Genomic DNA, 23,686 nt, shown 5'->3' with positions numbered 1-23,686 from the left:
ACTCCCACTTCACAAGGGACACGTGGCAGGCATATTTTGTTTATAATCCCAAAGTTATTTCCTATGAGGCTGGCTCTTAAAAATTACGAATTCGCGTCCAACACACGTATCCACACTTGTACGACATTTATTGGTAAAGTGTTCAATTCAAAAGAATATTTGTTGGATTTTTTAAAATTTTAGCACGATTCTAATACAATTTTAAAATGTATAAATACAATAATTTTTTAAAAATTCAAATTTATTATATAAATTTTTTATTATGATTATAAAAATAAGGAACAAATTATTTTGAACTGAAAAATATCTTTCTGCTCTCAAAAAAATCTGAAACATACTTTTGCACATAAATATTTATTTTCAATTTATATAATTCAAAATTATATAATATATAGATCCGTGTCCCGTATCCTACCTTTTAGAGATTATACGTATCTCCCTATCAGTGGTATCCGTATTCGTATTACTTCTATAATTATAAATTCATCAATAAAAATTTAAAAATTGTTTCATTTTGCAATTAATAATAGTATTATTTTAATACTTTTTTTTATATAATTTAATTATAAATTTATGTTTTATTATATTTTTTCTCCCTAAAACTTGTTGGGTATGAAGTCAGGACCAATTGGGTTGGGCTGAGTACACACCATGTTTTAGTGAGTGGGTTTAATCATTGTGTCCCTTTATTATCTCTATTTATCTCTATTTAAAGAGATCATTGTACTTGTAATTGGTGTGCAACATGATATAATGTAAACCTAATAGTTGCCCGTGTGGATGTAGGTTGCAATTGGCGACCGAACCACGTTAGATCTTGTGTCGTTTATTTTTCTGCAGTTGATTTGTGATTATGCGTGTTGTTTTCGCGCCCGTTTTTCCCATCAAGTGGTATCAAGAGCCTTGGTTCGTTTACACACTAGAGATCCGATCAACAGAAATTAATCGCGAGATGTGAAAATTGCGGCTGCAGTAGCATCCCAAAGTTAGGGTTTCGCAGAGGCGGCAACAGTGTCCCAAAGTTAGGGTTTCACAGAGGCGGCAACAACATCCCAAAGCTAGGGTTTTGCAGAGGCTACAGTAGCGTCCTAAGGCTTAGGGTTTCCCAACCGCGGTGACCAGCGACGGTGGTGGTGCGGAGCACCAGTGCAGTGGGAATTGCGACCAGGTCTGTTGGTGAGTGATTTTGGGTTGGTGAGTGATTTTGGGTGGTGCAATTTTTGTGATCTTGATTTAAAAACAAAAAAATGATTACCAAGATCTGAAATTAGTTGTACCGAGTATCTCGTCTAGTCATTTGAGATGGCAGAAGAAAGGAAGTTTCGAATTGAAAATTCGATGGTACAAATTTCAGTTGATGGAAAGTGCAAATTGAGGATTTGCGAGTTCAGTTACTGAGCACATCAATATTCGATCTTAGCCAGACTTACGTCAGTGGGCATTAAGTTCGATGATGAAGTTCAAGCTTTACTATTGCTATTGTTTTTGCCTGACAGTTGGTTTGGAACGGTTACAACAGTTACCAGTTATTAAGTCAACATTGTAGAAGACTTCGCAGACGAGGACCTTGTTGCGCGGATAACAATGTGGATTCCTGGGTCATGGATTCTGAAGCATTGCAGAATCTAGTTATTGGAGACTTTGGAAAGGTAAGACTAGCGGACAACAAAACTCTTGATGTTACGGGCATGGGTGACATAATGTTGAAAAGACCAGTTGGTTTTTGGATTTTGAAGGATGTTAGAGTTCCTCCAAGCTTGAGGAAAAGTTTGATTTCTGTTAAGCAGTTGGACGAACAGGGACATGAAGTGAAGTTTGGAAATCAGCAGTGGAAGGTCGTCAAGGAAAATCTTGTCATGGCCTGCGAAAGAAAGAGAGGTTCGTTGTATATAGTCAGATTACCGTGTATGAGGGAGTGACCATCCCAGTTCAGAAGATAAACAAAGTCTGGTTCACATAATCTCGTGGGCAGAAGAGGGTTGTCTTTATAAGAGAGAAACCCAGAGCCACATGTCAGATTCAGGATGAACGAGCATGGAAAGGTTCAGGTCAGGTAGACCAGTCAGAGCCACTTGTGGCAGTGGGAGCACGGGTTGTGCTTCAGCTAAGGTTCCTATACGACAGTGGGTTGGAAGAACCAGTATTCCAGCGGTTGAAACTTTTCCAGAAAAATTCTTGTTGAATATGGAGAGTGTTTGTTCTCAGGTTGTTCCAAAATCCGACAGTTCCTATAAGTGGGAGTCGGTAGGAATAGAGAACGGGTCAGTGACTGATGTGTTGAAACTCAGGTTGTTCCAGGATCCGACAGTTCCTGTAAATGGGAGTCGGTAGGAACAGAGAACGGGTCAGTGACTGATGTGTTGAAACTCAGGTTGTTCCAGGATCCGGCAGTTCCTGTAAATGAGAGTCGGTAGGAACAGAGAACGGGTCAGTGACTGACGTGTTGAAACTTAGGGGAGTTTTAACGAAGTCTTCAAAATGATTAAGAAGGCTGGTGGCAACCAGAGGTGGAACATTGAGTTCCGTCGACAGATTACAGAAGTACATGTACACAGTTGAAGCGCAGATGAACATTGTTTCGTGACTTCAAGTGGGAGATTGTTGGGTATGAAGTCAAGACCAATTGTCTGGGGCTGACAAGACACATGTACACAGTTGAAGCGCAGGTGAACATTGTTCCGTGACTTCAAGTGGAAGATTGTTGGGTATGAAGCCAGGACCAATTGGGTTGGGCTGAGTAGACACCATGTTTTAGTGAGTGAGCTTAATCATTGTGTCCCTTTATTATCTTTATTTATCTCTATTTAAAAAGATCATTGTACTTGTAATTGGTGTGCAACATGATATAATGTAAACCTAATAGTTGCCCGTGTGGATGTAGGTTGCAGTTGGCGACCGAATCACATTAAATCGAGTGGTTTATTTTTTTGCAGTTGATTTGTGATTATGTGTGTTGTTTCCGTGTGTTTTTTTCCATCAAAACTATCATATCAAAGTTCAAAAAATTCTTACACACTTTATAAGTGAGAGTATTTTCAGCTTGGAAAAAGTTTTATTAACACTGAACACTAAATAACACTATTCAACAACCCTTTATAATAATATTATAATATTAATGGTTCATCCAAATCTAACTACTACTGAATTAAATATACTACTATTTATACTATTTACTAATGGATCTAGATCGATTATTTTTTCATCACTTCAAATTAAATCAATTTATTTAACTTTTCCTCATTAAACTTTATTTTATAATTCTGTTCTTAACAATTAATTAATTAGTTTATTATATCTATGTGAAAAGATATAGAATGCATAATTTTTCTTTAATATATTTACCATTGATTGAAATTGATTGGAACTCCCAATTTAGGTAGAGTGTGTTTATTCGGACAGTTGGGGAACAAAAGAAAACGAGGGGGTGCGCTAGTATAAAAGGAAGTGTAAATAGTAACCACCAAAAAAGACTCATCCAGTTAAAACGGGCCCAAAGAAAATGGGCTTCTACAACTGTGTTTGGTTTTGAACTGAAACCCTCCCCCCAAAAATAGAGGGAATAAATAAAGTTAGGGTTTAACGCTCTCAGTATGAAGTAACTCACTCCACTTCCATTTTCACATTCAGATCTTATTCTGAATCAAGGTATGCTGTTTTTGCTTCTCCTCTTCGTTTCTTCGAGATATGCGTTTCTGTGTCTGAATGCGTTCTACTATGTGTATTTCTGCAATTGATTCTGATTCAGCTGAAATAATCGTTTTCCTAACCGTTCGTGTTTCATCATTCTATTTGTTTCATCGTTTCATTTTTCTGTACATTTATCTGCCGTAGCTTCTAGGGCTTTTGAAAAATCATTTGTCAATTTTTTCAAGGTTTGTGCTGAAATTTTCTCTCGAAGCAGCACCTGGTGTTTGCATTTTTTCTTTAATTTTATGACTTTTTTCTCTTTCTGCTGTTATCTCAATTTGATGTCGATTTAGCTAGTAAGAGTTTCCCTGAGGATGATGAGAAAAAATAACATTCTTTCTTCCGAGTTTTCCATGGTGAATATTTATATACGGAGACATGAACTGAAGAGACTTTCTTATTGTGTATGACTTCATTTTTCCTCTCTTACCCGTCTAGGGGGATTATCTTCTGTACACTATATCCAGTTGTTTTAAGCAAACCTGATAGTGGAATTTAGTTTATTGTTTGCTCACAAGTATCATATATGAATCAACCCTTTTAGTTGCATACACATTGTTGTGCAATTTTGAAGTGCGTGTGCGTTGAATGTGAGTTCATGTTATTGGCCTCCGAGGATGATGAAAAGTATAACTTTCGTTCTACTGAGTTTTCTATGCGGAAAATGTATGGAGACCTGAACTGAGGAGGTTTTCTAATGTTTTTTCTCGATATTTCGTATCAGACCCGTTGAGGGTGAACTGTCTTTCGTGCACATTCTGCAGTTGTTTTTAATTAAACCTGGTAGCAGAGGACAAAATTGTTGTTTTTCTCCCAGTTTCATTTATGGACCGTATATTTTCTTGTATGTATATTGCATATCCTGTAATCTTTGAGACTTTTGTCCCATATTTGAAAACAGTCAATTAGCCTCTGATGATGATGATGAAATTTTTTACTTTCGTTCTTCTGAATTTTATATGTGGAAAATATATGGAGACCTGAACTGAAGAGGCTTTCTAATGTTTGTTGTCTAATATATGTTCTCAATATTCGGATGTTTCTGTTATGTTAAAGAGAATAGTTTTTTGTTAGCAATTTTCAGTTCAGTAATCTGCTTTGATAGTTGAAATCAACCAAATTAGTCTCTGAGGATGATCATAAAATATATTTTCCGAGTTGTCTATGAGGAAAACATATGGAGACCTGAACTGAAGAGGCTTCCTAATACTTTTTATTGTTATTCTGTTACAGTATTTCTTATTCTCTGCTATTTATTTTATGTTTATGTTACCATTTTAATTAATCATTTGATTTATATATTTTTCTCTTATTTTAGTTTTGACTTCATTTGAAGAGTTTCTTAACTGCCATTCCTTCCAAAATGAGGTAATGGTTCTCTAATTATCATCATCATTATTACTACGGATTTCTTTTACATTTTTTCTCAATTGCTAACAATTTCTGTTTTCTTTTCCTTTTTTCTTCTCTTCTCAAGCCGGCCAATGGAGGAAGATGTAAGTTCTTTTAATCATGCATGTTTGGCTGTATGATCCTTGAAATCTCAAGTTGTTTTGTTCTCTATATTTCTCTGCAAGGAAATGTTTTGCTTTGATTGCATTTATTTCACTAGTTATGTTTATGGGAATTGAATATCTGTGATGATGATTAGCTCATGATAACCTTTCAATTTTGTTCGATAATGATAAGTTGGATGTCTTGTTAACTAGTAAAATGATAATCTGTTGCATTTTGAAGCTTCAAATTTAAAAGCCATGTTTCCTTACTATTGTATTACTTGTGATGTTAATATGGATCAAACAATGTCTTCTGTGCTAAAATTATTTTGCCTGTTTCTTTTCATTTTTGCAAGAAATTGACTTTCATGATGTGGCTAACATACCTTTTTTTACAGACTGCGGCGGCTAAGAATGAGGAAGAAGAGTTCAACACTGGACCACTATCTGTACTAATGATGAGCGTTAAAAATAATACCCAGGTAAATGTTTATTTTAAATATTATATACTATTTTCTGAGGCATTCCTACTAGTTTATTCTTTCTAACTCAACTTTACTTATGTAGGTATTGATAAATTGTCGGAACAACAAAAAGCTTCTGGGTCGTGTAAGAGCTTTTGATAGGCACTGCAACATGGTTCTTGAAAATGTCAGGGAGATGTGGACTGAGGTATGGTTTTTCTTATAAAAAATAACTTCCATTGCATTTGTTACACAAGAGCTAATTGATCTGTGTACAATCAGGTGCCCAAGACTGGTAAAGGAAAGAAAAAGGCCCAGCCAGTGAACAAGGATAGATTCATCAGCAAAATGTTCCTCCGTGGAGATTCTGTCATCATTGTTCTTAGGAACCCCAAATGAGATTCTGCAATCATCTTGTAGAAGGGGATGATGACTCTGTAATATTTGCCATTTTCTCACATCTTAAAATTCTTCACAACCATATGTATAGACATTCTGCCGGCCATTCAAATTTATTTGTTGAGACATTGGCAGAGGAAGTCCCTCAACATTTATACCAATTTCCTGATCTTTTATGTAACCTATTAATGTCTGCTGCATCTAATGTTTTGTATGGAATACTTTTAAAATGTATAGTTATTTCTCTCTCCTTATTTTCTCATAATCTGGAAACATTGCGTAATTATGCTGTATTATTTTATTGATTATCAACGATATTCTCAATATATTTTCCAAGTATATGTTTTGTTTAAATTTGTTTTTAAGAATGCGGTCTTTTTAAATTTTTTGGATTGTTGAATATTTTAAAATTTCTCTTTGAATAAATTTTAAATATTTATTATGATTTTTGTTATCTAAGATTACTTGTATAATTTGTTTACATTAAAAGATTTATTGCGGGAACAATTTATTGAGCAAGACAAAGTAAATTATTTTTGACAGAAATTTAGCTGAAATTATGTACAATCATTAATTATTCCTGTATTATAATATATATATATATATATATATATTCATAACATTTATGTGATCATAATAAATGTTTATCAAAAGTATTAATATTGTTTATTTTTATTTCGCTATTGAGACTTTTAATTTAAATTTATATTGAGCGAGTTGAAAAAGTATATTAAAGGAGTTGAATCCTTGATTATTGAGTGTAGAATTTTTTATATTCCTTTGTGAAAAAATATATATTAGATTAAATATTGTGTTCATAACAATGGTTAAGTGTAAGTAATTATTGATTTTTTGAAGTGCAATTAATGAGAAATTTAAATATTTGTAATAATAATGACGGTAATAGATAGTAATAGTAATAAAATAATAATTATTATTATTGATGCACAATTAAAACCAGTCAAATATAATATTTTTAACTCGTATTTTATAATAATAATAATAGAAATATTAATAATAGTAGTAATAATAATTAAAATAGTTATAATAATAATAGAAACAGGGCTTCGTTATAGAAGGAAAGTTTTGAGTGACAACCATAGTTACCATACTTCAATGATTATGGCCATGCCATCAAATGCATCCATTCTTCATTCTTCTCCATTATACTTATATTTTAAATATTTGTATTAGATTTATTTATTTTTCAACTAAATGTATAGACGTTTTGTAAAAATAAGACCTAGTTAATTTTGTCAAAAAAATAGTTTGATTTGAGCTCATGTAGACTAAATTATAGGTTATATAATGCTTAATACTTGAATAAATAAAGAGATAAAAACATAAAAAAGAAGTTAGAAATTGTGCTACATGCATAAATTTCTTGTATATAAATTTTTTAACGTTGTAATGTTCTTAGTTTCTTTTAATATTTTACTTAAATCACTCTTGACTTTCTAGTTTTAAATTAATTTATATTATTGATATAGATTATTTAACTACTTTGCCAATTATAGCTGGTGAATCTTATTACTCACCATTACTTCACCCATGCCTTTGTTTTTGTTAGGAACAAATTTCTATATTTATTTTATTAATATTCTAAATATGACAATTTTATCTTATTTACTAAAAGTATATTGTTAAGAAAATATTGTCACAATAATATAAAGATCTGTTTTTCTATATATTAAATCAGTAGCTGTATAATTTTCTTTATAACATTAATTCAAATTTCATCTAAACCCAAAATCCTATATCTAAAAAGGTATATTTTTCTTTAACTTTAGTTAAAATTTGATCAAAATCTTGTTTTCTTTTGTGCAAATCTAAAATGGGTACTTTAAAATCACAATATATGGTGATTTAATCAATCCGAATCCATATTCATTAAATTTATAGGTACCATTACTGATTGATTGTATAATAAGTTACTCTTTTTTTACTTGATTTTCCAATAAAATAATTTTTAATATTTTAATCTCATTTAGATCGTTTATCCATTAATTAATTTTTTAATTACCCAGTTTCCCTATTTCCTCAATTAACTATGTAACAAATATTAAAGCAGTGCTAGACTATGCAAAACTGTGTCATTCTAACCCTCACATGTTTTCTTCACTTTTCTAGACATTAAAGAACAAAATGGCCACAGTTTCTTCGGATGATAAGGTTTTTGGTCAATTTACATCAAATCTAAGGGTTCTTGCCATTGACACTGACCCTTCAGTTCTTGAATTCATCAAGAAAATCTGCAATGAATGTGGCTATGAAGGTTAGATATACAATGTTTAATTGCAAACTATTTCTTGAAGAAAGATTCATATTCTTTTTGTTTGGTTCATGATATTTTTAAGGTTGTGTGCTGCAGTTATGACATGCACAGAATCGTTACGTGCTGCTGAAATCTTCAGGGACAGAAAAGAGAGTTTCAATTTGGTGCTGATGGAGGTTCATATGCCAAACATGGATGGATATGAATTCCTTGTGAACCAGAAAATGGATGTTCATGTCATCAGTATGTAGAACTAGTCACTCTCCATGTTTTCACTTCAATCTTGAACTTGTTTTGCTGATAAAGTTTGGTTTTGCAGTGATGTCTTTTGATGGTGATAAGAAATCTGTGATGAAGGCTGTTAAACTTGGAGCTTGTGATTATTGGATCAAGCCTTTGCATGAGGATCGAATCAAGAATATGTGGACACATATTGTTAGGAAGTCCTTGAGTGAGAACAAGATGCAGAAAAACATTGTTGGCAACTTGGAAGATGATGGTGATGATCAGAGAAGAGTGATCAGTGATGATTCTACATTTGTTTTTTCTTCCACTGTTGAAATTCCAAGAGAAGTTGATAATGTTGGTGAATCTGAGAACTGTGGCAGAAAAAAGGCTCGAATAGTGTGGACATCAGAACTGCATCGTAAATTTGTTGAAGTTGTGGATCAAATTGGACCTGCTAGTATGATTCTTTAACCATTCTTTTGTTATTCTGGATTTGATGCAGTTCATGTATCAGATATGTATAATCTGACAGTTTTTTTTGTTCCTTGATTATTATCTTTTAGATGTTGTGCCAAACAAAATTCTTGAACTCATGAATGTTCCTGGTTTGACAAGAAACAATGTTGCTAGTCATTTGCAGGTTAGTTTTTTACATTCATTTCATTTTACATACTTGCACTTGTTCAAAAGTAGATTAATTTATAGTTTGATTGAAGGCTAATCATCACATGAGTAAAATTTGAAAAACTTATCGAATTAGATTAGTCATATCAAGTTGACACGATTAGGAAGAAGTTGAGTTATCATTGATCAATCAAAGAGAGGATCGATTCTTTGTTGAGATCCTTCCTTTCTTCAAACGGAACGAACATATATAGAATCAAAACGATTTCTTAAAAATCTTTCTGGATATTCCTCAATATGCCGACTATTCATGGAACGTGAGAAGCAGATGAATAATCATATGCTTCCGGAAGAAATCGAAGAATTTCTTGGGAATCCTGCAAGAGTCACTCGTTCTTTTTTCTCATGTATTTGAATTAAAATCATAGGAAGGTGACATGATTTTAGTGAAATCGAATTTCACCAAAAACTCGTGCCAACTTTATTATTAGTTGAAATTTATCCATTTAGATAATTAACCTACAAAATTTACTTATTTTAGTAAAACAACCTAATGGTTCATTATTAGTAATGTTATTGTTTTTTTATGAATAATAATTAACATTACTTTGTGAATGTGATTGCAACATTGTTCTGCAGAAATATAGAAATGTTTTGAAGGCAAGATCTGATAAAGAAACAGATAGTCAACAACAACTGCTACAGAATGAGGTTTCAAGGACTATAACATCTACAAGAGCAGATCTTTATCCTGGTATCACAGGTTTGGTCCCAAAAATAGAGCACCAATCTCTCTCAAACATGCAACAGGGTAACCATTTTCATGCAGAACAAGGTCTGGTTTTGGCACATGGTTACCCTTTCACTACCTATTCCAACACTGTTATTCCCCAGAATTTTCCACACTCCATTGGGACTCTGAATGATGCTTCTACACATGGAGTATGGTCTTCATATAATCCAGTGTTTGCTGAGAATCAAGCTATGCTGCAGAGAAACAATGACACATTGCAGCAGCAGCAGCAACAAATGCATTCTACTTTGTAATTTTTATTGTTTAAATTTCAAAACTATACCTTTTTTTATTTTTTTTGTTTCAATTAATTGAGAGTTTATTAATATGTGATTATGTGATGGATGTGGTGAGGTGTAAATGGAATATACATTTTATAGTCTTAATGTTTTTTTTCACAATTATCTGAGTAATTTAAACTTCTAAATAACCTTTTTTATGTCTTATATGCTAAATGTATAAACATGAATGAGAAGTAAGTGGTTTTGTTTTTATCAGCACAAATGGCTATCTTTTTTTTACACTTTTATTTTTTTTATTTTTCTATCTAGCATTCTTTTGTTTTTATTTCTACATGTACCACAATTTTAAAAGTAAAAAAACTTTATTTCTACATGCTCTTGTCTTTGAGACGGACCAACAAACTTTATTTATTCAAATCCAAATTCATTGTTTGTCGTCCTAGAGAGGGCTCTACTATGGAAATCATAGATTTCGTCCCATAGATCAAACTATATGGGTTTCTTGCATGGTGGATTGGGGTGTACATCGACAAGCCTATAAGGCTTCGAGAAGCTCCTCGATCCACTTACCTGTTAATTTATAAGGTTGAATTAAGTTTAAAGTTCACTTTTTAATAATTTCACTATTTAGTTATTTGTTTAAAAATTAAAACAAACAAAAGGAAAAATTAATTATTTCTCTCAATTTTGAGAAATTTTAGGGGGCATGCATAAAAAAACTATAAAGAAAAATACTTTTTTTCATCATATATTTGGTCCTTCATCAATGTTCTTGCACCAAACAAAATTGAAAAAGATTGTTTTCCTGAAATTACATAGAAATATAAAAAAAAATCATTTAAAATTTGAAATATTGTCCAAGCAAATGAAGTGTTGACACCTAAGAATAAACAGATCTTTGACATTTATTGAATCTCCAGAATCTTGTTACAGAGTGGTGTCAGAAACCTTATTACATCTTTACTTGGGAGACAGTGTGCTGTTTAAGAAAATTAAGAGACAAAAGCTTACAATATAAGGATTAAGTTTGAGCTTATCTGAAATCAGAGAAATTGCATGAACAAAAATTATATATATTTTGTATCTTTCTGTGGTTCATCCAGAGAAGTGGAACACATTGAAGATCACAGATAATTGTGGCATTCTGGATCATTCTTACTAATTCGGTGAATCTCGAAGGAAGCCTCCCATCGCTTTTTGGTGCTTTTTCTGTTACAAACTATTCCAAGGAGTTTCCTACCCTCACTCATTTCACCTGATCCTACAACATATAAAACTAATCATTTTTTATATCCGAATTTCGAATTTATAGATAAATGTTATCTATGACAGTTTTACATACAATTTTTTTTTATATATAATCTGTATGTAACTATGTTTTGAATACGAATTTATTGTTTTACATACAGATTTGAAGTATAGGTAATATGAGTTTTTTCTTTTAGTATCAGTTTTTTCTTTTAGTGGTGTGTGTAAATTGAGAAAAGGTAGAGAGGTTGATCATGAGTTACCAGCATTCTGTTCAGAAGCAGCAGAAGCAAGAACAAGGTTGTTTGTTGCTGATACTGATTTGGTAGAAAAAATGAAGATGAAAGAGAGAAAGAGAAGGAGGCAAATATTGGTTTTAGAAGCCATGAAGGTTCCTTGGCATGCTTTGCTTTGCTTTGATACCTTTTTTATAATGCAGAAATGGTGCTCTTTGCTTTGCTTTTCAACTATATTTTTTTATAAATCTTCCATGTTTACCACTTCAGTGTGTTAGACACTTTTCAACTATATTACACTTTTTGACTGTCAATTTTTCTTGTGTCAGTGTTGGGCATTAGGCTATTTCCCCGTTGTAGACTTGGTCAATAATCTTTTTGTGCAAGAAAATTTTCAATCATAAATAAATTTTAAATTTAATTCGTGTACTGGTACGATCGGACAGTCGTCGGTCAGGACTCAGACTGAGTCACCACCTAGACCATCGCGGGAGGGTTGCATGACCGACCGACCCTTGACGCTGAATCAAGGGTTGACCAAGTCAGTAAGATTAACCCGTGGTTAAAAGTTGTTTAGCGTAATTCCAAACACGAGTCAATCCCTTAATTAAACCTATCAATGAAGACTCATTAAGGTAATATAAATAGTACACATTTCAAGGAGAAAGGTACGTCCGTCATTATCTATTGTACTCTGTGACATCTGAGTGCTAACACCCCGACTGACTTGGAGCGTTGGAGTGCCTTTTGCAGATACCGTCCCCGCTTGTGGAACCAGGCGACCGAGAGGAGGAAGGTGCAATAAAGAGTCTGGAGCATTGCAGACCGACAAAAGGTGGAAGCAGGAACAATCATTCTTCAGGTATCAAACCCGGTCGAAAACAATTCAATTATAAAGTTAATATAAATTAAAGTTTATACTCATTATATATATTATAAAATATTTATGATGTACGGGTAGGATTTCAAAAATAAGTTCTGTAAAGTTTTAATGTATTTGATACATAGTATGTTTTATGTTACCAAGACTTAGTTAATAATAAATTACTTTTTCATTTTAATAATAAATAATCTACTTATATATCTTCAAATATTTACAATCACCTCCTTTTGTTATTAAATAGGTTTTTGAAAGACTTATATAAAAAATGTTAATACATATGAGTTAATATTAATAAATTAACATTGAAGACTTTTCAATATATATGAGTTAATCATGAAATTTTATTTTACTTTTTATATGGGTATGATTGTATTACATCACTTAAAAAATTTTGTTCTTTAATGCAAAAATCTTATGATACTATATTTTAATTTTTCAAAATTTTAAAAATATTTTTTTTTTTATATATTTTATTTAGAATCCAAAGTATTATTAAACTCTAAAACTTTAAATTACATATCCCATTAGTATATTTTATTAAAAAATGTGTTGTAAGATTCCAACATTAAGTTCATGCATTGGAAATGCCGTAAAAATCTCTATAAATTATGAACAAAAGATACGTTAGATTCATTCAAATCATTTTCATCTCATTACAACGATTCGGTTGAAGGTGTAAAAGAAAGTAATTATGAACAAGTCAATTCAACCTTAAATATCTTATCTAGAAAATTACATATAGAGAAAACTTTTTCATTTCTTTAATTTTTTGGGGGATATTTCCTTCATAGTTTAATCCAAAACTTACAAACCAAACTATAGTTTAATCCACACACTCTGCATATTCTTCTGAAACTTGTTTAACAAACTAAAACTTCACCTGATACAAGCCACTGATATTCAAAGCACAACTCACATATAAAACCACTCTAATTTATACTAAGTTGTTTCTTCAATCTCCATAGATAGAAAAAAACTTATATTTCTGCAGTTCCCATTTGAAGCAACTGAAGTATGGTTCGCATAGTTGGTCGAGATTGAGGATTTGTGTTCAAACATGAAAGAGCAATGTTTGCAATCAAATCCACTTGCTTCAAAACATGCTCCTTGGAAGGAGCCAAGACACGAGGGTCCAAAATCTCTTTCATATTTACCTTCTGTTCATCACTACAACTTTGCATGTAGGAAACAAGCTCACCAGGGTGCTTCCCCGTGAGAACCTCCAAAGCCAAAACACCAAAGCTGAACACATCACATTTCTCAGTCACTGCCATTGTGTAAGCTAGCTCTGCACCACACTCAATATTAGTCCATTTTTCCAACAAGAACACTAGAAAGTTTCAAAATGTACTAAACAGAAAAGAGTTAGCCAAATTCACCTGGAGCAGCATAACCATATGTGCCTGCAAATGATGTCCAAATAGGAGAATCCGGCTTCAGAAACCTTGCAGTTCCAAAATCTGAGACATGAGCTGAAAGATCGAAGGACAGCAAAATGTTCTTGCTTGATATGTCTCTGTGAATTAAAGGTGAAGCACAATCATGATGCATGTAGGACAAAGCACTTGCTACACTCTTGATGATATCAACCCTTTCGTGCCAATTCAGTTTCAATGCTCCCTTGTCATCTCTCAGCATCTCCTCTAAGTTGCCACCCTCCATGTACTCATAAATCAGAAAGGTGTGCATCCCTTGAGAGCAAAATCCATAAAGCTTCACAATGTTTCTGTGGCGTGTTTCTGTCATGATTTCTACCTCATTCTCAAAGGATTTTATTCTCTCCATGTCTAAGTTTTCTGAATCACACTTAAACTTTTTCACAGCAAATACTTCACCTCCTGACATCTTAGCTTTATAGACTTTCCCCAATGCTCCTTCCCCAATGCAATATTGGCTGTCAAAGTTCTTGGTAGCTTCAATTATGTCTCTATACACAACTCTTCCATTGAAGTACCAAATTGAAAATGGATTCGGTCTACTGAACGAGTTTCTTTGTCTTGGAGCTCTTGATTTTCTATTATAGATAAAGAAGAAAACCCCAACTAATACCAGAGAAATCAAAAAAGCACCTCCCAGGGAAGCCCCAATAAGGATCACAACCTTGTTTTTGTTACTTGATCCACCACCACCAGGTTTAGTGAGAGAGACATTACAGGGTTGCAAACCTTGAATATTCCCACATAAATTTTTGTTGTTGCTCAAATCCAAAGGAAAGGAAGACTTGAATATGCCACCATTGGGAACTGGACCCTCCAAGTTATTGTGGGAGAGGTCGATGACTGACAAACTCAGCAGTTCACCAAGGGAGTGAGGGATTGAACCTGACAGATTGTTGTGAGAGATATTCAAGGTTATCAAATTTGAAAGCTTCCCAAGATCACTGGGAATATCTCCTGAAAGTGAATTGTAACTCAAATCCAAAAAATATTGTAAATCTGCCAGGTTTCCAATTTGGTAGGGGATTGTGCCATTAAACTTGTTGTTGCTAAGATTTAAATTCTGCAAGTTGGAGAGCTCCCCTATCTGATTGGGGATTGGTCCAAGTAGCATGTTCATAGAAAGGTCTAAGGATCCCAAATTGGAAAGCTTTCCAATTTCTACTGGTACCATGCCAGAGAGTTTGTTTTCACTCAAATTTAATTTATACAAGTTGGAGTTTCCTATCATTGGAGGAATCTCTCCTGATAGTTGGTTGGAGGATAGATCAAGCTCTTGTAGTTGTTCCAACTGAAAAATCTCACTTGGAATGTTGCCACTTACTCCATTCCCAGCCATGCTCAGATGTTGCAGGTTTTGGCAGGCACCCCAATTTGCAGTGAGGTTACCTTTCATCCTGTTATGGCTGAAGTCCATGAAAGTGAGGTTGGGATAAACTCCAAAATCCTGATCAGCAAAACCTGTGAGGCTGTTGTGTTCAAGTCGAACCCTGTACAAGGAAGGACAGTCTCTGAGGCTTCTTGGAATTGGGCCAGTGAAGCTATTAAAGGCTGCACTAAAATTTACAAGTTTCCCACTTTTGCACACCTGTGGTGGTAATTCACCAACGAAGTTGTTCTCAGCAAGATGCAACACAATCAAGGAAGACAAGTTTCCAAATTCTTGGGGAACACTACCATTTAATTTGTTGGAGAAAAGTCGCACATCGGTTAGATTGGTTAGTTTACCAATACTTGGAGGTATTGGACCTGAGAGTTGGTTTTGAGGCATTCTAAGAATGCTTAAATGTGTGCAGTTTCCTAGAGATGAGGGAATAGGACCATGGAAGTAGTTTCCATCTAGAGCTAGCAGAGTCAAGTTTCTAATGTTCCCTATTTCATTTGGGATTGTTCCACCTAGCAAGGTGTCTTGGAAAAGAAGGTTCCTGATACCAATGAGACCAGTTTTGGGGGTGTGAGATCCATCAGGAAAAAGGGTAGGGTCTAATACCCCTGATATATCATTTCTTGAAACATCAAGCTCAAAAACTTGAGTCAGATTGGCAATGGAAAGAGGCAGAGTGCCATTGAGATAGTTTTGGGAAAGGTCAAGGAACTGGAGGTTTGAGAGCACCCCAATGTTTTGTGGTATGGAGCCAGTGAGGTTGTTTTCTTTGAGGTCAAGACGAAGAAGGTTTGTAAAATCAGAAAAGTTGAGATTGTGAAGGGTACCTGCAAGTCCAGTATAAGCCAAGTTGATTATAGTGACAGTGCCTTGGGAATCACAAGTGATACCTCGCCATGAACATGGAGTTTGAGTTGTTGCAGTGGAGTTCATCACCCAGGAATCCAGAATTGGTTGTTGAGGTAGACTTTGTTTCCACCTAAGAAGTGCATCAGCTTGTGTGAGTCCTGAAGTGGCTTCACACATAGCCAGAAAAAGCAGCAACGTAGTGACATAACACATACTGTTATTCATTGTAATGTTGAGAAAGTGTTTATTTTTGTTTTAGAATAATTACATCTGATCACTCCCATCATATAAATAGCCATTAACATCATCTTTCTCTTGCTTTTTGTCATATATGATTATCATTTACCCGTGTTACATGAAAATATTAATCACGAAGACTTGTGGCGTAGTTGACAATATATGAGAACAGGAACTTGTTTATCGGTCTTCAGAGAAAATGTAGTGTGTGTCCCTCCACCAACCTTTGTCTCTTAAATCTTCATATTCAACGGTCTTTTGAACAGAAAATAAAGCCACCAAAACTCACTTCCACCCCAACTCTATATTTGTATGCATATTCACTTTCCTCATATCATTTAGTAGTCACTTCTTTATCACTTCTACTATTTTCTTCTCTTATATATCACTTTCAGATACTACTTCAAAAAAACGCATATTACTATTTTATTCTCTTATATATCACTTTCAGAGACTACTTAAGAAAAACGCATAGACTTCTTAAGAAAAACGCGTAGACTACTTAAAGAAAAACGCATATTACACCGTGTAATAGTATAGACAAAGTGGGTGTAGATAGTGTCTGAAACTGGTTGTATAATTACTGTCGTTTGAGTCATTCGGTTGCTTTGGTGCTTCTCATTCTATATCTCCTTCTTTAATTGTTGGTGCTTGATCGGGGTTGACTTGAAAAAAGTATTCCGATAATTAAGTAAATACTCAGTATACAGAGTGTATATTAACTCTAATTAAGAGAGTACCTTAGTTGTATAAGGTTTATTTATAGTGTTTAATCACGAGCCATTTGTTGTAATGTGAGTGAAATCTATCATGTATCAGTGTTAGCTTATTTTTAAGGAGGTTCCTTGATTTTTCGGGACGTTACCCAGATTTGATAGATCATGTTTCGTAGTTGTTTTAAATGTATCTTCAATCGATCGGTGTATCACCGAGGCCGAGTGACATGGTTCGTCCGGTGCTGACCTGTACACATCGGTTCTATGAGATATATTACACCGATTCTATCAAGTGTAGATTTTAGTGATGTAAAATATCAATCACATATTACATCAGTTTTTAAAACCAATGTAAAGTATCGAAATTTGAATAAAATAATTAAAAAATACAATTTTTAGAAGGAACATATTTCGATTGGTTAGTAGTAAAGTAATTTCTTTTTTAATCTAAAAAGGACATATTACACTAGTCAATGATGCGTTATTTGCACTAAAAAAAATTATACTTTCACCTTTTTTTTAACAACCCATTTTAAAATAACATAACATAAAGTAAAAAGTATAAAAACTAATTAAAATATATTAATATCTTAAATTGTTAAAGTAAGTTTATTTTTCTTGCTAAGTGTCAATAATTATCACGCAAAAAGATACTTTATACAGAAGATTTCAGCTAAAACTTAAAAAAGTTGAGTTTACGCAATCTTTATATTAGTGTCTTTTTATTCCAAATAAATAATTAATCTTCCTATCTGTGCGATATTATAAGCTTTTTTGAGCTAGACCTTAGAGGCAGATTCTACTAATTGTTGAATTAAATTTTATACTTATAAGATGCATACGTAACCATGTATATAATAAGGTAAAACATTTTCTGTAGACATAATAAAGTATATTGAATTAAAAGTGTAAAAAAATTCACAATAATTTCAATAAAAAATATAAATGAAATTATTTAAATCATATTGTACCCAAAAAATATACACATGAAATAATATTAATACCAACTATATCAAAGTACAAAATATTATTATAAATAAGGAAAAAAGCAAAAACCCACCTCATTTTTGAGTGAATTGAAATATAAAGAAAATAGAGATACTCTAAAGAGAAAATAGAAAAAGAAAGTAATTTATTCCTTCACCTAAATATTTTTTTCTTAACATCCATAAATCTTTTAATTCTAAAATTCTAAAACTACCTTAAGTAAAGGTACAAGTTTTTTCTTTATTTTTATTTTTGAATTGTATAATCAGTAGACTTTCATTTCAAATTTTAGAATTTGAAAATATCTTTTGAATTCGAATTAAAAAATGTATTTTTAAACATAAAAAATACCTTCTCAACTCTAGAATTTGAGAAATAAAACTGTATTTTAAGTTTTAAAATTCAGAATTTTTAAAAAAAAGAGAGAAAGAATGTGAAAAAAATGAAGAAAAGAGCAAAAATTGTCATTTCACGTCTTTTACTTGTCAAATATATTATCAATTTTTTTTCAAAAATATTAATTATTGTTAAAAACTAAGAAATATTTCGTAACAATAACATATACAATAATTAATCCAGTAAAAAAAAATTGCTATGAACAAAAAGACAACATTATGGTATTCTAATTATTTGACCTCAGCAACAATGATATACACTTTCCACCACCAAAGTAAATAAAATGTCCAAAACATGAAATAACTTTTTAAAATTCACAATATAACAACAACAACTTTAACCAATTTTTCACATGACAACTTAGTTTTAAACCATTCCACCAATCTTTTTACAACATACTTATAATTATCCCACAAATTAAATCATGTACAAATCACAGTTACAAAACATGTAGATTATTTTTATGTTTATTTTTCTCATAATCGTAACCCTAAATCCTAAAACCTAAATCACAACACATAATAACTTAATAATTGTGACAACGTGGATTATCTTTTGCCTGCTTCCTGCTACTTTCACCCACTTCAGAAGTCTCTCTTCTCTTACATGGAGGACTCCCAAGAACTCTCCTACTCACACTCCTTTCATCATCTGAACCTACAAAATTACATACATCATATTTATAAACACTATTTTTCTTCATGGATCCATATATATACTTGTGTAAATCTATCTATCTCTATATAATTATACTTCTAGATTAATTGCAATTATAATTTAAACACAAGAAATCTATCAAAGCATTGGTTGACCTACCTAAAAACAAAGTTATTTCGTTACAAGAAAAAATGGTTTTAACAGATTTATTTTTATATTACTCAGAGTTAAAACTTCAGGTTGCAGTTTTCAGGTTAAATCATCTCTGGAGAACGTGTCCTTCATACGTAATTTTTTTAAATCTCAGGAAAAGTCTATCAGAGTACAAGTTGGCTTACCTGCATAATTAGCAGCAAGGTTCCTTGTTGCAATTGCTTTGGCAGAAAAACTGAAGAACAAAGAAATAAAGAGAAGCAGAAGCCAAGTAAGGGAGGTGCAACTCTTAGTCTTGGAAGCCATTACTGTGGATGTGATGCACACAACAATGTGAGCTTTATATTAATCTAAATCAGTGTTAGTTGCTTCCTTTTCAAGCATTTTATTTAACTATTTGCTTGACTTTGCTACCTCTATTTCTGCAGTTTTACTAATCTCTTGTATTAAATTGATCATTCTGACTGCATTATGCTTGGTTGTTTCCGCGTTTGCAGAGTCAACGAGTGCCATAAACGATAGAATCACATTGTTATCCATTAAAATAACCATTCTGGTTTCATCATGCCATAAAATATATATGAAACCAGATCTGCTATGAAAATGAAAAAGAATTGAATCCACCGGACCAGTTCTTCCATTTTGAAAAGGTCTTATTAGGATCTGTATTGATTTACTCATAAAAGATAATTTAATTTATGTCTTTATCTACTAGACATTTCTCAATCCTTGAATATGGAATTCCTTATTTTACAAAAACTAGATAAAGAAAATTTTTCTGTAAGTTGAAAAAAATTACTGTAATGTACCAGTTGTATCTTTATGTTTGTTGTGAAATTTAGGATTGAACCCTGACTCGGTATTCCATAAATTGCAGTTCAAATATTTTATTTTCTCATTCTTCATTCCTCCATTAGTGTGGACTTGTTTCATTTCACATTGTCATTCATCTCATACCAACGTTATCCTTACAAAAAAATAGACACAAGTGGGTTGTTCCTAACTTATATTATCCTACTTTTGATTTGTCAAGTTCTAGAAATGAAGAGAAGAACATAGAAAGTGTAAACCAATGTTTTATAATGCTTTTGCAAACATTGTCAGAAAGATCTAATAATTGACAAGAATCAAGCAATGCTCAAGAATACTTGACAAAATATTCTAACCATTTCATTCAATAAATTGCTAGGTATATGATACAAGACAAGTGTCTACATAGACAAATACAAACATGTGCACCAAAGTTGTCTATTTCTATGACAGAAAAGAAAGAAAAAACATAAACCATGAGTTATCTCATATCAGCACGTATCCATTTCAAGTAATTGAGCTATGTATCGCATAGTTGGTCGAGATTGAGCATTGGTTTGTAAACATGAAAGAGCAAGGTTCGCAATCAATGCCAAATCCTTCAAAATATTGCTCTTAGAAGGAGGCAAGAGACGAGGGTCCAAAATCTCTTTGAAGATTATTTTCTGTTCACTCGAAGTTTGTATGTAGGAAACAAGTTCACCAGGGTGCTTCCCCGTAAGAACCTCAAAAGCCAAAACTCCAAAGCTGAACACATCACATTTCTCAGTCACTGCCATTGTGTAAGCTAGCTCTGCACCACACTCCAAAAATTAGTCAATTTTTCCAACAAAAACACTAGAAAGTTTCAAAATGTACTAAACAGAAAAGAGTTAGCCAAATTCACCTGGAGCAGCATAACCATATGTGCCGGCAAATGATGTCCAAATAGGTGAATCTGGCTTCAGAAACCTTGCAGTTCCAAAATCTGAGACATGAGCTGAAAGATTGGAGGAGAGTAAAATGTTCTTGCTTGATATGTCTCTGTGAATCAAAGGTGGAGCACAATCATGATGCATATAGGACAAAGCACTTGCTACACCTTTCACAATGTCAACCCTCTTGGACCAATCTAGTTCTAATGCATTCTTTTCATCTTTCAGCATGTCTGCTAAGTTCCCTCTATTCATATACTCATAAATTAAAAATGTATGCATCCCTTCAGAGCAAAATCCATAAAGCTTCACAATGTTTCGATGGCGTGTTTCTGACATTGCTTCTACCTCATTCTGAAAGCTTTTTATACTCTCAATGTCTATGTTTTCTGCATCACACTTCAGCTTTTTTACAGCATATACTTGGCCTTTCATCTCTGCTTTATAGACTTTTCCTAGTGCTCCTTCCCCAATGCAATAGTGGGGGTCAAAGTTCTTGGTAGCTTCAATTATGTCTCCATACACAACTCTGCCATTGAAGTACCAAATGGAAAATGGATTCAGTTTTTTTATTGAACTTTTTTGTCTTCGAGCTTTTGATTTTCTCTTGCAGCAGAAAAACACAATCCCAACACACACCAGAGAAATAATAAGAGCACCTCCCAAGGATGTAACTATTGGGATCACAACCTTGTTTTTGTTACTTGATCCACCACCATCAGGTTTAGTGAGAGAGACATTACAGGGTTGCAAACCTTGAATATTCCCACATAAATTTTTGTTGTTGCTCAAATCCACGGGATGAGAAGAGTTGAATATACCACCTTCAGGAACTGGACCCCCTAAATTGTTGTTGGATAGGTTGATGGCTGACAAACTCACCATTTTACTAAGGGAGTCAGGGATTGGACCTGACAGATTGTTGTGAGAGATATTCAAGCTTACCAAATTTGAAAGCTTCCCAAGATCAGAAGGAATTTCTCCTGAAAGTTCATTGTAACTCAAGTCCAAAAAATCTTGCAAAGATGCAAGATTTCCAACTTGGTAGGGGATTGAACCATTAAAGTTATTGTTGCTAAGATTTAAATTCTGCAAGTTGGAGATGCCCCCTATCTGTTTGGGGATTGGTCCCAGTAGCATGTTCATAGAAAGGTCTAAGGATCGCAAATTGGAAAGCTTTCCAATTTCTGCTGGTAGCATGCCAGAGAGTTTGTTTTCACTCAAATTTAATTCATACAAGGTTGAGTTTCCTATCTGTGGAGGAATCTTTCCTGATAGTTGGTTGGAGGATAGATCAAGCTCTTGTAGTTGTTCCAACTGAAAAATCTCACTTGGAATGTTGCCACTTACTCCATTCCCAGCCATGCTCAGATATTGCAAGTTTTTGCAGGCACCCCATTTTGCAGTGAGCTCACCTTCCACCCTGTTATGGCTAAAGTCCATGTAAGTGAGGTTGGGATACACTCCAAAATCCTGATCCGCAAAACCTGTCAGACTGTTGTATTCAAGTCGAACCCTGTACAAGGAAGGACAGTCTCTGAGGCTTCTTGGAATTGGGCCAGTGAAGCTATTAAAGGCTGCACTAAAATTTACAAGTTTTCCACTTTTGCACACTTGTGGTGGTAATTCACCAACGAAGTTGTTTTCAGCAAGATGCAGCACAATCAAGGAAGACAAGTTTCCAAATTCTTGGGGAACACTACCATTTAAGTTGTTGGTGAAAAGGCGCACATCGGTTAGATTGGTTAATTTACCAATACTTGGAGGTATTGACCCTGAGAGTTGGTTTTGAGGCATTCTAAGAATGCTTAAATGTGTGCAGTTGCCTAGAGATGGAGGAATGGGACCATGGAAGTTGTTTCCATCTAGAGCTAGCAGAGTCAAGTTTCTAATGTTCCCTATTTCATTTGGGATTGTGCCACCTAGCAAGGTGTCCTGGAAGAGAAGGTTCCTGATGCCAATGAGGCCACTTTTGGGGGTGGGAGATCCATCAGGAAAAAGGGCAGGGTCTAACACCCCTGATATATCATTTCTTGAAACATCAAGCTCAAAAACTTGACTCAGATTGGCCATGGAAAGAGGCAGAGTGCCATTGAGATAGTTGGTGGAAAGGTCAAGGAACTGGAGGTTTGAGAGCACCCCAATGGTTTGTGGTATGGAGCCAGTGAGGTTGTTTACTTTGAGGTCAAGACGAAGAAGGTTTGGGAAAACAGAAAAGTTGAGATTGTGAAGGGTACCTGCAAGTCCAGTATAAGCCAAGTTGATTATAGTGACAGTGCCTTGGGAATCACAAGTGATACCTCGCCATGAACATGGAGTTTGAGTTGTTGCAGTGGAGTTCATCACCCAGGAATCCAGAATTGGTTGGTCAGGTAGACTTTGCTTCCATCTAAGAAGTGCCTCAGCTTGTGTGAGTCCTGAAGTGCCCTCAGACATAGCCAGCAAAAGCACCAACGTAGCTGGAATTACCTTTGCAAGGCAGGTATAAGATGTATGGAAGATCATATTGTAATGTCCAAAACTGAAACTAGTTTTGTTGTTTGTGTTTTTTGTTGAAAACTTTCTATGTATC

At 33.7% G+C, this 23,686-nt stretch overlaps 4 protein-coding genes, 3 non-coding genes and 1 pseudogene across 7 annotated transcripts; 6 read left to right on the top strand and 2 right to left on the bottom strand.

The window, feature by feature from the left end:
• Nucleotides 1-3,525: 3,525 nt before the first annotated feature.
• Nucleotides 3,526-6,311, top strand: LOC137829041 (uncharacterized). The gene is made up of 6 exons (XM_068635839.1): nt 3,526-3,645; nt 5,006-5,055; nt 5,165-5,183; nt 5,582-5,665; nt 5,751-5,855; nt 5,930-6,311. The coding sequence occupies exons 2-6, from the start codon at nt 5,051-5,053 to the stop codon at nt 6,044-6,046; spliced, it is 330 nt and encodes a 109-aa protein (XP_068491940.1). The 5' UTR covers nt 3,526-3,645; nt 5,006-5,050; the 3' UTR covers nt 6,047-6,311.
• Nucleotides 3,992-4,080, top strand: LOC137811686 (small nucleolar RNA Z159/U59). Its single transcript, XR_011081116.1, has one exon. It is a non-coding gene; the product is annotated as a small nucleolar RNA Z159/U59 (small nucleolar RNA).
• LOC137811671 (small nucleolar RNA Z159/U59) lies at nt 4,295-4,378 on the top strand. Its single transcript, XR_011081114.1, has one exon. It is a non-coding gene; the product is annotated as a small nucleolar RNA Z159/U59 (small nucleolar RNA).
• Nucleotides 4,596-4,682, top strand: LOC137811663 (small nucleolar RNA Z159/U59). Its single transcript, XR_011081112.1, has one exon. It is a non-coding gene; the product is annotated as a small nucleolar RNA Z159/U59 (small nucleolar RNA).
• Nucleotides 4,811-4,887, top strand: LOC137811681 (small nucleolar RNA Z159/U59; annotated as a pseudogene).
• Nucleotides 6,312-8,191: 1,880 nt separating the features above from the next.
• On the top strand, nt 8,192-10,220 carry LOC137821531 (two-component response regulator ORR26-like). Its single transcript, XM_068626170.1, has 5 exons — nt 8,192-8,321; nt 8,418-8,564; nt 8,641-9,006; nt 9,113-9,189; nt 9,813-10,220. Exons 1-5 carry the CDS (start codon nt 8,192-8,194, stop codon nt 10,218-10,220), a joined length of 1,128 nt encoding a protein of 375 aa, XP_068482271.1.
• Nucleotides 10,221-13,395: 3,175 nt separating this feature from the next.
• On the bottom strand, nt 13,396-23,680 carry LOC137821525 (LRR receptor-like serine/threonine-protein kinase GSO1). Its single transcript, XM_068626156.1, has 4 exons — nt 21,087-23,680; nt 20,697-20,993; nt 13,955-16,498; nt 13,396-13,863 (listed from the first exon to the last, which is right to left on the bottom strand). Exons 1-4 carry the CDS (start codon nt 23,617-23,619, stop codon nt 13,553-13,555), a joined length of 5,685 nt encoding a protein of 1,894 aa, XP_068482257.1. The 5' UTR covers nt 23,620-23,680; the 3' UTR covers nt 13,396-13,552.
• On the bottom strand, nt 18,865-19,823 carry LOC137828209 (uncharacterized). The gene is made up of 2 exons (XM_068634692.1): nt 19,576-19,823; nt 18,865-19,237 (listed from the first exon to the last, which is right to left on the bottom strand). The coding sequence occupies exons 1-2, from the start codon at nt 19,694-19,696 to the stop codon at nt 19,107-19,109; spliced, it is 252 nt and encodes an 83-aa protein (XP_068490793.1). The 5' UTR covers nt 19,697-19,823; the 3' UTR covers nt 18,865-19,106.
• Nucleotides 23,681-23,686: the final 6 nt, after the last annotated feature.

The sequence above is a fragment of the Phaseolus vulgaris genome, chromosome 11 (assembly GCF_000499845.2).
Source record: "Phaseolus vulgaris cultivar G19833 chromosome 11, P. vulgaris v2.0, whole genome shotgun sequence".
NCBI classification, from domain to species: Eukaryota; Viridiplantae; Streptophyta; class Magnoliopsida; order Fabales; family Fabaceae; genus Phaseolus; species Phaseolus vulgaris.
The sequence above is the reverse complement of the archived record's forward strand: the minus strand, read 5'-3'. Positions and strand labels throughout refer to the sequence as shown.